Source organism: Plecotus auritus (assembly GCF_963455305.1).
Source record: "Plecotus auritus genome assembly, chromosome: 12".
In the NCBI taxonomy this organism is placed as follows: Eukaryota; Metazoa; Chordata; class Mammalia; order Chiroptera; family Vespertilionidae; genus Plecotus; species Plecotus auritus.
Window position 1 is genome coordinate 37,369,758 of NC_137778.1, and position 11,954 is coordinate 37,381,711.

An 11,954-nucleotide genomic window follows, 5' to 3' on the forward strand; every position below is an offset into this window, starting at 1 on the left:
CTTACGCTGTAGACGCACGTTAGCTTCTTGCTTTCTGGGCGGCATCTTTCAGTGCTGCGGCCGCCTTCCGTTTAAACTTCTGGGCAGCTGGGGCTGTGCGGTGCCAGAACTGCAAGCACACCAGCCAGCGTGTTCATCTCTGCAGTGCTTCTCAGAATAAAAGGCTCTGGCTGGGGCCAGAAGACAGTGTGACTCGGTCCCAAAAGCATGGGCTTTGGAGCCTCTGACCTTAGGCAAATCACACAGCCTGGGGTGTAAGGAAACTACCGACCTGGCTCGGTCATCAGAAGATTGTATTAGCTTGCTCAGGCTGACGTAATAAAATACCACAGACTGGGGGGCTTAGACAACTAGAGGTTCCTTTTTCACATTTCTGAATGCTGGAAGTCCAAGATCAATGTCGGCAGGTTTTTCCAAGGCCTCTCTTGCTGGCCTGCAGATGGCAATCTACTCACTGTCCTCTGTGCAAATGCATGCCTGGGGTCTAAACTCTCTCTTCTTATTGGGGGCACTCAAGTCAGGCCGTAACAGAGACTAAATGACAAAGTAAGGGGAAAGAAGTTGTGCTTTGGAATCATAAAGCATAACGCACCATTTCGTCCTGTACTTTAGGCAAGAAAAGACCAGAAAATCATAATGTATTTTAGCTTTATTGAAGACATATTACAAGAGACAAACAAGTAGACAAACACATGCTTTATAAAATATACATTCTCATGTGTGAGAAAATATAAATAGATACGAGGAAAGGGCCACACTGAACAACTGGCTTACAACTCGCCTCAGGGACACCTAGTACCAGGCTGCTCAGACAGACATCCTCTGATGGGGGTGGGGGAAGCACAGGGGGACAAAGAAACAGTCTATGGATCAAGAGGCCACTTCAAGTAGCTAAGAAAAATTCTAAGAGCAGTTGACCAATGATGACCAATTTCTCTTTCAAGACAGTTACAGTTGATAACAATACTCCTTACACCTGTTTTTCACCTTCACCCCACCCATTGGTGAACATTATTAGGACTGATAAACAATACAACCTTGAGGGAACAGGTCCAAATATTACTCTTAAAAGACACATACACACACACACACACACACACACACACACACACACACACACACACACCCTTTAGTACCCATAAAACCTTCAGATGATTCATGGGCATTCAGGTGTTGTTTTGATAAGAGCAGCTTATAATATATCTCTCAATTCAGAACTTATTTTTGCAACAAACAAGGCAGTGTCCAAAACAAAGAAAATGAAAGCTAACCGGTGTTGGTTTAGCTTGTACTCCCAACAAGTAAGTTAGAAGGAGCAGGAGGGGGAAATATCTGCCAAAATGAACTGGAAAGAGACCATGTAATAGAAAAATGAAACATTCCTTGCAGATTGCCAAAAAACCTTAGCTCAACTGTTTCACAATTACCTGTCATCTGCATCAAGAAGTAAAATAGGAAATGGAAGACGTAGCATAAAATGACAGCAAATTTACCTCTGTAGCTCCATTCCCTCTTGGCATTTCTGTGGATAGTCAAGTGATTAGAAAAGGCCACCACACACTTGAAATACTGGGTATAAAATTAAACATTACAATTCCAACCGCATTCTATATGAAGCCACTGATAAGAAGAAATAGGGATCAAAATTAAATAAAAAGTAAAAGGGCCCTAACTGGTTTGGCTCAGTGGATAGAGTGTCAGCCTGCGGACTGAAAGGTCCCAGGTTCGATTCCGGCCAAGGGCACGTACCTTGGTTGCACGCACATCCCCAGTAGGGGGTGTGCAGGAGGCAGCTGATCGATGTTTCTCTCTCATCGATGTTTCTGACTCTATCCCTCTCCCTTCCTCTCTGTAAAAAATCAATAAAATATATTTTTAAAGAAAGAGTAAAAGGGACGGATGTACTACATTATGGGCTTTAAACTTTTTATTATGGTAGTGCTGTCTGTGTTAATTACTAACTATGGATTTCCTCAGAATAAGCCCAGGCTTTCATGTTTTCAGCCATTAACACAGAATAGGCCAAAACATCTTTAGTTTAAAAAAAATTCTTAAGTGCTCTATACTTGCTTTATATAAAGGATTCTGAAGGGCAAAGTTTTTCTGGAGATTTCCAATGATAAAATGGAAATCTCCAGAAAATTTGCCCAGAAATTTCCTCAAAGTTTTTAGCAGATGATTTCAGCCTCCGTGTGTACTTTTCCCCCAAAGGCTGATTATTCCAATTGTCAGACAAACCTAACAGGTTAGCAAGTGAGCTTATGAAGTACTAGAGGCCTGATGCATGAAATTCGTGCAAGGGGCTTGGCCCTCGCAGCCCCGGCTTCGTCCGGAAGGCCGTTCGGCTGTCGGGTCTATTTAGCATATTACGCTTCTATTATTATAGATTACTGGCAAGTGTATTCTGCACCTCCTGTAGCTGTTGCCCCACTGATATGATCCAGGTCCTCTGGAATCAAAAAAGTGAATCTCATCTTTATCTCATATGACAACCCTTTAGGTAATTAAAGACTTTAACCATATCTCCCTTTTCTTAGGAAAATGGCTCAGTCTAAGTTGCTTAATATCTTAGTGTTTCTTTTACAATCTCCAATGGGTAATGTGAAGGCAACTGTTTTTAAACATGAAAGTTACCTTACAGAGAAACACACACTTTAAGCATTCTGAGATGGCACCTGGAGGGAACTGCACATGGGCTGGATCCAGGGGTACCTTGAATTCCAGGGAAAGCACTTTAGAAGCTGCCGGGACAGAAAGCCAATGGCTCAGGTGTAGAGCCTGTGCCAGTAAGGATGGAGTTCAAGGAAAAGGCTAATTCTTCCAGGCAGGCTTGAAGAATCAGTCTGAGGGGTACACACAAATGAAGAGAATTTATGCATCGCTCCTGAGAGGAAGCGGTAATCGGGTCCCAGCATTTTCGTTTGCCTGGCTCAGCCACATCCCTGGTTAGATTGGCAACAGGCAGACATTACGATGCTGGACAGAAACACTGCTGAGCCACTAATCTGGGTTACAGGAGAGAGCTAAATGCTGCTTGGTCAAGAACAGATGCAATAATGAAAAGTTTCAGGGATTCCTCCTAAGATTAGAATTTATTAAATTCATTATTTTCTTTAAAGACCAGGGGTAGGTTATTCACATTTAAACCAATTCCTGAGTAGTATTAGGTAAGTTTTTCAGTTATGTAGACAAGCTAGGGAGATCTGAGAGTTGACAAAACCCAGGGCCGTCAGGAGACAGACACTGCAGAGAATGGCCGCTGCCAACGCCACGGCAGCGCCCAGGTAGCCACGTTTCCCAGGGCCCTGGTCCAGCCCGTTTTGTCCTCTCACACACGACAGCCGATGCTCACTTGAAGTCTAGCTCTACCTCCACCCTTTTCACTCAAGAAAGTCCATCAGAATATGAGAAAGAGCACTATCATTACTGGGATAACTCTGAACACAGTAGAGAGGTCACAAACCAGTTACAAATTAGCGGTGGCACACCCTCCACCTGATGCAGGTTCTGTGGAGTGCTCCAACACCAGCGCTCAGACCTGCTGGGCTGGAGCGCACCGGTGCTTGTCAATGCAGTCCAGTGTCCTTGTTTACTGACACCGCTTAGAAGCAGAATATTTCTTCCCAGGAGTGTAGCTTATACCATTAGCTCCTGCTAGAGAGGAAATAAGTCTGGCTCAAGTCAGAGTAAGCAGCTTCTTGTTCTACTTAATAAACATCTCATGAAAGCAGCTTTTTATTAGAGTAGCATAATCCTCCTTGGTTCCAGGAGGGATCACAGGTTCATAGAATGTTACAGCTGGAAAGGGCTTTAGAGCATCAGTAAAGCGCCCTCATTTCATAAATGAGAAAACGGGCTGAGATGTAAAGGGACTGGCCCCTGATTACACAACTAGCAAGTAGCAGAGCGAGAAATGCAATCAGGTCTCTTGATTCTAAGTCAGTACAAATTACACTACAACCTAGTAAGCAGGAAGAGGGATCACAAATTGAAGGGTGGTGGGGAAAGATATTTAGAAGTTCAAAGTGAAAATGAAGAAAGGCTGACAGTTTAAAAAGGAAGAAGAGAAAGGCATGCTGGTACAAAACAGCTCAAGAGGTGCTGCTGCCTATGGGGGATTTGGGACTGAAAACAAGCATGAAATCCTAGCAAAGAGCTGAGAAGTCATGTGAGTTTGGAGCCCTTGAAATGCACAACGACTTAGATGTCTTCACTCAGGTGACAGGCTGTGCAGTACAGAGCCAGCACTTACGAGATGTAGAGGACAGTCTGACCGCCTGTCTGCCTGCCTGCCTATGTAAGGAAATCTGAAAGCACAAAGAACTTCAGTCCATTCCATTCCATTAGTGTTAAGTCCTTTGTTTACATAAAAATTTTTTTAAAAAAGCTTTTGCTATCAGAAATTCAGGAAAACGTTTTGGCTTAAATAATCACTTGTACAAAACAAGGACCACTCCAAAGCTTTATAGTGTAAACATTTCCGCATAGCCTTCTACTTCCAAAAGCCTTTTCCCTTCTTAAGATGCACTGTGCATTGGTTGAAGGGACATTATAAAAAAACAAACAGAAAAGAAACAATCTTTGGTTTCCTATCAACTAAATTCTTTGTTGAAAGAAGATATTTCCCAAATGAGTTTTCCTCTATTTATGTACATATGGCGATGACAGGACTGCTAGTGTTTTCAAAGAGCCTTTCTACCCTAGACAGGGAATAGTATCTGGCACTTGTAAACAGGTGGCAAATGAGCAGATGTATGAACCTTTAGGTACGAAGTAAGTGGTTAATTACACCAAGACTGTGTTTGTGTGTACCCAATCACTGGGTACCCTGCCTCTATACATAGACTTCTTAACAAATACATTTTTAAAACTTTAAACAGTCTTTAAAATCACTAAACCAAGATATACAAAATCTGTCTGTGGTCTGAGAAGCTGCTGTCAACATTATAACTAGATATCATATATAATTTTGGCATATCAAAAATATTTACATTGCAGCCAACACTTATGGTCAATGAATACAAAAAATTATTTATAAATGCACATATATTTACAATGAGATTCCAGGGTGATAGGAATCCCCTCCCTGCACCCCCCCCCCAAAGGAAAAAAAAAAAAGATTCACAAGAATACAAAACTCCTTGACCTGGTAACAACTTGTCAAGCCTGGGATGCTTGCCAAAGACTTTGAATATCAAAGCCTCACCAATCCGCTCTCAACTATATGCTAAAACCACTGACAAATCCCCGAACACGTCCAAGCAAGGACCAAAGTTATTTTTGTTCTTTGGAAGGCAAAATAGATTCTGTTTTCTCAGAATCATTCTGCCGGCTGAGACAATCAGCATGTTAAGCAGCAATGAGACTCTTCCTAATATGCAACGCACCCGGGCACATTCCCACGGGACCCTCAGGAAGCACATCTGTCCTGTACCTTCCTCTGCCCCTGCTGCACACTGCTTATTACACGTGCCCAGGGCGGTCAGCCATTATCTTTTCTTTGTCAGGTATAAGCCCAAACAAGTGCCTAGCCCACCTTGGTGTGATCAAATGTAATTGTAGACAAAGAGTGAAGCAAATGCTGACTTTGGGGTTTCTTCTGAACTCTGAGGTAGTAAATACAAAATTAATGAATTTGGGTCTTTGCCCAGATTTCATCCTAGAATATTTCATGTGCCCTCGCTTCCCTCTTGAATGTTCCGAGTCCTACTAAAATCAAAAGCGTGGTCGTGCAACCTGTGACAGGGCGTGGGGGAAGCAGAGCAAGCGGCACCACTCTCTGCCAGGCCCTCATGTTGATGGAGCTGTGGTGACTCAGGGACGGGCGGCTGGGAAAAGGGAGCAGGAGGCAGGCCTAGTTCTCCGCTCATGTTCCACAGAGGCCGCTGCAATGTTTCTGAGAATCAAAGACAAGAATTGTCAGTGGCGAATACAAGTTCAAAATTAATTTCCTAAAACTTAATTTTCTTTTACCCAAACCCTCAAAGAAATAAAGATACCCAGTATTCTTGTATAAGGATGTTGAGATCAAATATAGACTTGCCATCTTCTTAGCAACAACTAAAAAAAGAAATAAGACGAATACTGAAACTATGGTCTTGCAAACCTTTCTTCTCAACAAACTTAACCAATTATTTGCTGAATCCATGAGATATGTCTCCTACTTTTGCCTCGTGTTAATGATTCTGCTGCTACAAAACTTGAAAATAAAATTTTAATTTAGACACATGGAAACAGACTAAGGGACTAATAGTACTCACACTGTAACGGAAGTTGCATGAATCATAATAAAAATGGATTCAGAGAAGCGATTACAGGGTGGAGCAAAAGTAGGCTTACAGTTGTGAGAACATGAAACACAGAATTTATTCTTGTTTTATTATTAATTATTATATTACTTTCATTAAGAACTGTAAGCCTACTTTTGCCCCACCCTGTATATTTTTAAATAACAATGCCTATGTTTAAAAAAACTATCTTAAAAATAATTTCCCTCTAGCTTCTAGCTTTCTAATAATTCCAACAACAAGATAACCAAAAGCAGTGATTTTAAATCAGACTATCTGTGCTCTGAGTTCAAAGTGTGCATTTCTCATTCTCCTTATTCACTGCAGGGTAAGCCCTCTCCCCAAAGATCATTTACTGAAAGTTGTGTTAACTTCACGGGGATGCATTTTGGAAAAAGTTTTTTGAAAAATTCTGGAAACAGATGCTCAGAAATAAAATATTTTAAAAACCCATCTGAGGAGTCAATGCCAGCAGAGTCTCTCAAGCTTTATATGCATGCGAACAAGCTGGGGTCATTAGACTCAAGACTCTGGTTCACTGGTCAGGTGGAACCCCCATCGGCATTTCTAACAAGCTCTTGCTGACAGACCACTCTGAGTAGCAAAGAGCTAGAGACCCTAGGAAAGGAATGAGCAATGCACCCACACACTCTCATCTGCTCATTTCCTCGCTTACAGACCAGAGTAACAATTACGACACCCCATTAGGAAAAAGATACACTGCATTTTGGGGTCTATGGGAAAACAGATTTGAAGCTGGTGCATTTCTTTCATGGACACTGAGATTAATTTTAAAGATAAGAGACTAATTTTAGTAACAGTATACTTTTCTCTGACCTGTACCCTCTTTAAAATCTTTAGAGTTGGTCTCCTAATTAAAACACGAGCACATCTCAAAGATCCCTTCTCCTGCCACACCGCTCCTGGAAGCACCACACACTGCTTCCTCTGTAACCTGCAGTGCTCACCCTGCCGTTTCCAGAGCTCTGGGACCGCAGGCTCACAGGATGACTGACAGCTCGTGAGACACCTTTAATGGTCTTGAAAGCGTTTTGTTCTGTTTGCTTTGTTTTACTGAGCAAGTTGTTAGCAAGTGCTCCATCTGCACAACCTAACATGTATTCCTTTTCCTGGGCTATGTGGGTCTGAGGACACTCCCAAAACTGCTTTCCCACTCATGGCCCTGATCATCATACCTCATGGAAAAAAGCAACCACCTGCCAAGTGATGCTGGCATTCAATACTTACCTGATAGCACAGCAACCAAATAAAGCATTTAAAAATTTTCTCAGTAAAAACCTTCATCAAATTATGTATCCTTAGCATTTCAGATCTCCATCATTTAAGTAAGATGAAAGTAAAAAAAGTAACACCTATGTGAAACTTTTTAAAAGCTGTTGCTATGTGGCTTCTGAATTTTTAGAGGTGTGGTCTTGCTATTTCCACAAAAGCTGTTTTCATCCAAAAGATGCAGACTTCTCTGTAACTCTAGTCTCTAAAATCTCTTGCTCTAATTCATACCATGTAATAGTAGCTAATGACTCCATTACACCAACTGGACTGCCGCTTCCTGTCAAACAAGAGTGCTAACTACATGACAGAAAAAAATCAAGTAGGTGAAAGTGAAAACAAAAATGAACAAAAAACGCTGTGCCCTTTACCACTGCTCATCTGTGTGGAGGCGAGTTTCTTCTCATTCATCCTCTCGTGGTTGGTGGGAAAGGCAGACGTCTCTCTGTCTGCTGGTAATACCAGGCTCTCCAGGGTTGTGGCATCTTGGGAAGGATGTGCCAGATAGGTCTCTTTGGGCATCTGGACCATGAGGCTCGACAGTGTCTGATCTAGAACATCCTCCTCAGCAATATAGGTGTACGGACAGTATTCTCGCGTCCTAGAGTAGATGTTGGCATTGTCGTAACAATCTGAGCAGATAACCCGGGTTCCAGAGCCACCTAAGGTCAACATGGGATAGAAGCCGAACAGCCTTCAGTTAAGGAACCAGCTTTACCATCATCAGTTTTCTCCAACAGTTGCCATCATTATCATCATAGCTGGCAATTATTCCACACTTACGTTACAGACCAGGTGAAGTTCGAAGGTCCTCTGTAAATTACCTATTTAATCCTCAAACATCCCTGTAAGGTCGGTACTAGTACTTCCCCCATCTTCCCGATGGAGTAACTACAACACAGGGAAGTGAAGTAATTGGCCCAAGCATACTGCCGGAGTGAGGAGCTGAAATCGGAACTCGGCACTCTGGCTCCAGCTCGCGCCCTTGACTAAGCCGTCTTTGTCCAGCCTGGATAAGGTCATGCTCAAATGAAGGGAGCCAAAATAAGGCTGGCACTGTGCTACAAGACATGTTTGGCTTAAGCAAAATGCAGCAGAGAACAAGGAGTTATGTTCGCTTCACTGCACAAAAGCCCATGTTACTTTCATGAGTCAAGAGGTTAAGCAACACTAGCTGCGGAAAGTACCCCTGAGAAAGCCAGGAGTCCTGCCCAACAAATACGTGTTTGGCAGAAGTAAAAGTTGAACAGTGAGCTCCCTGGGCTGTGATGTGCTTTGAAAACTGAATGATGAAAAAGAGTGAGGAATAAAGAGCGAGATACTTAATTCACGATCAAGCAACAAAATGTTAGAATTGGAAGAAATCTAAATGTAGTTTTATTTAACCCAGAAAGCAGTGTTATTTCCCCACAAATTTCAGAGTGAAGGCTTTATGTATTTTAAAAGCTAAAAATACCCCCTTTTTCATGGAGAACCAAAAAAATCCAACTTGTCAATTGCATAGAGAAGTTCTGTCAACACCCAGCATAAAAAATCTCTAGAAATGGAATAGACCTTTCATTCGTATAGGACTTGAAGTACTACACAGATTTGTTGAAGGAATCTGCTACACCTTGAGGAAAGTGCTTTATAAAATATTGTTTATTTTAGCTACAAGAAAATTAACTTGTTCATGGCCACAGAGCTGGAAAGAGGGACTAGGAATCAAACCTGACAGGTTTGATTCCTAGTCACAAGCAGTGTTCTGTCACAAGCAGTGTTCCCTTCATTCACCTTCCGGTGGGAAGGGTGGAATGGGAAGAATAGATGTGTTGAGAACATGGGTTCAATTAGGGAACATTTCCTATTTCTCTGATATATGCTGAAAAACATCATCACCGGTTAAACTTTAGTGACTATATACCTGTCAGCAGGAGAAACAAACCTCCCCTGGACGTGGTCTAAAGGACGTTCACGCCTGAAATCAGATAAAAGACACCTAAAAACATTTCCAGAGCTTCTCCTTCCCATAACAACACTGGTTTGGGAGGCTGTGCTGTGTAGTACTCCCAATCCCTTTAGGGTGTGTTTCTCCTACCTGTCAGGTGACTTTCTTCTCTGTTTAAGACTTCAGTCCATTTTTGTCCTATTTTGCATGGGGCCAAATGTTTGGAGTATCTCTAAAAATACTGCTTCAGGTTAAAGGGCAAAACTAGACACTAAAAAATAAACTCAAGCGGGCAGGGCTGCAATGTAAGCATATACAACAAAGGGTCATTACCATCAGTGCCTTTGTGTAAATATCCATTGGCAGGAGGCATGAGCTGCTGATGACTGCCTGCCTCAGAGTTGCTGTAGCCTTCCTGTGGCTCAGACAGAGTTCCTTGGGAAGACAAGTAGCTGGGAATGTCTGCAGGCAGGTTAAGCTCCTCTGCAAAAGAGAAATCTGTATGTAACTCACAAATAAAGTTAGGCAATTGAAGCCAACGCTCAGAAGACCACTTTATAAATGTGTTCCACTTGGATTCTACTGGCCAGGAAAATGTTTCATGTATACCTAGGAACTTAAACTTCCCCCTAAAATCATTTCTCACTAGAATTTCCTCTAAAAGCATCTCACTAGACTTCTCAAAGCGTCATTGTAATAGTATTACCAAAAGAAACAAAACCTAACGTCAGAAATCTTATCTGTAGGTACTTTCACAGTCTATGGCTGAAACTCCTCTCTCACAGAATTTCAGAGTGAGGAGTGTGAAAGACTGCTCCTCTTCCCCAGAGAAATTACAGTGGAAATGAGCTGTAGGCATTAAAAGAAGAAGAGTAAACTTTTAAGGGAGTGTCCACAAATTCTGAAAACTACTTATTAGAGAAGTTCTGTTATATCAAGGAAATTGGATATTTTAACAGAAAAACTCTTCCTTCTACCACATACTAGTATAAAGTAACAAAGTTCCCCAGTCTTTATATTTCACAGTAAATTCTATACTACATTCCTGATCCAAGTACAAGCCAAAGGTGTCAACTGGTGCCACTCACCTGTGTTCGTAATACTGTAGTCTTCATTTTTCCTTCTCATGTGGTAAATAACAATGACCCAGATCAAAGAGGTGCCCACAACACAGCAGACCACAACGATGATGACAATGCCAACTGTGGTCCAGCCATCATCTTCATGCCCAATGCTACTCTGGGAAGAGTCACAATTGGGGGATGAGATGACATTTAGGTAAATGTGACCACGTTCTGTTCCAAGAGTGTTAGACATAATGCAGGTATATTTCCCAGCATCTTCTAGCCCAGCATCTACAATGATGAGAAGCTGGTTGGCTGCAGCAAAGAAGTGCCGTTCTGTCACAAGCAGTGGTCCGTCATCCTTGGTCCAATTGAGGCGAGGGGCAGGACTCCCTCCAGCTATGCACTGTAATACCGCAGTTTCACCCCGGGTTACTGTCTTGTCCTCCAGCGGTCTAATAAATGAGGGTGTCTCTAACAGAGAGATGTACAAAAATCATATTAAGCAATTTCATTCCTTAAGTCCTATTAGATTAGACTACTGAGGTGAAAATGAAATAGGTAATTTCATATACTCATGGGAGGATTACAAGTTAGTATTTCAGGAAAGCAAAAGTCTCAAAAAATCTAAATCTTATCTCAGTAATTCCACCTTGGACAAGCTAGCCTAAGCTAAGGAATTCAAAAATTTCTACACAAAGATATTTATTATAAAATTAGTTGTAATTTTTTAAAATAAAGGGGAAAATCTAAAAACCTAGCAGGAAAATGATTAATTAAATTACAGTACACAGCCACGTGATATTTTATGAAGACCAATAACAGGGTAACCCTGTGAAAATATTAAGTGGGAAAAAGCAGGTATATATAACCACATAAAAATGAGTAAAAAAAAGTCCAGAATATGACAAAATCTTTAACTGTTTGAGTAATTTTCCCTCCTTTATTCTAATTTTCTGTATAGCTAACATTTTTAAACACAATAAACTTATTTTTTTATTATACAAGTAAATAACACAAACCAATGAACTTTTAAAAACCTTAACATCTAGAGGAATAGAGAACTAAAAACAGAATTTCCCGGGGAGTTTAAATCCATGAAGAAAAGCACTGTCATTAGAAAAAACAGGCTTGTCAGGAGAAATCCTTAGGGGAAAGACATTTTACCAGAGCATAAAACTGAAAGGAGCACACTGGACGGAAAACGGGGAATCTGACTAGAGGACAGTCATTCTGTCTGTATTTAAAAAAATGTTAAATGACCTGGAGGGAAAACAGTTAAACTGTCTCAAGTTCCCTGTAAAACAACTGAAACTCACTATTGAAGAGCAGAAAAACCCTGTGTATGAAGCAGGCACCGTCCAGAGGGAGATATAACAGGATACA

The 11,954-nt window shown here is 41.5% G+C and overlaps 1 protein-coding gene across 1 annotated transcript in view; it reads right to left on the reverse strand.

Moving 5' to 3' along the window:
• Nucleotides 1–631: 631 nt before the first annotated feature.
• Nucleotides 632–11,954, reverse strand: part of LRIG2 (leucine rich repeats and immunoglobulin like domains 2) — a 46,165-nt gene continuing 34,842 nt past the window's right edge. The window contains exons 15-18 of the mRNA XM_080647565.1: nucleotides 10,593–11,042; nucleotides 9,838–9,987; nucleotides 7,949–8,239; nucleotides 632–5,896 (exon numbers count right to left, since the gene is read on the reverse strand). Coding sequence (XP_080503691.1) covers nucleotides 5,670–5,896; nucleotides 7,949–8,239; nucleotides 9,838–9,987; nucleotides 10,593–11,042 — 1,118 coding nt within the window. The 3' untranslated portion in view covers nucleotides 632–5,669. The remainder of the gene's footprint in view (nucleotides 5,897–7,948; nucleotides 8,240–9,837; nucleotides 9,988–10,592; nucleotides 11,043–11,954) is intronic.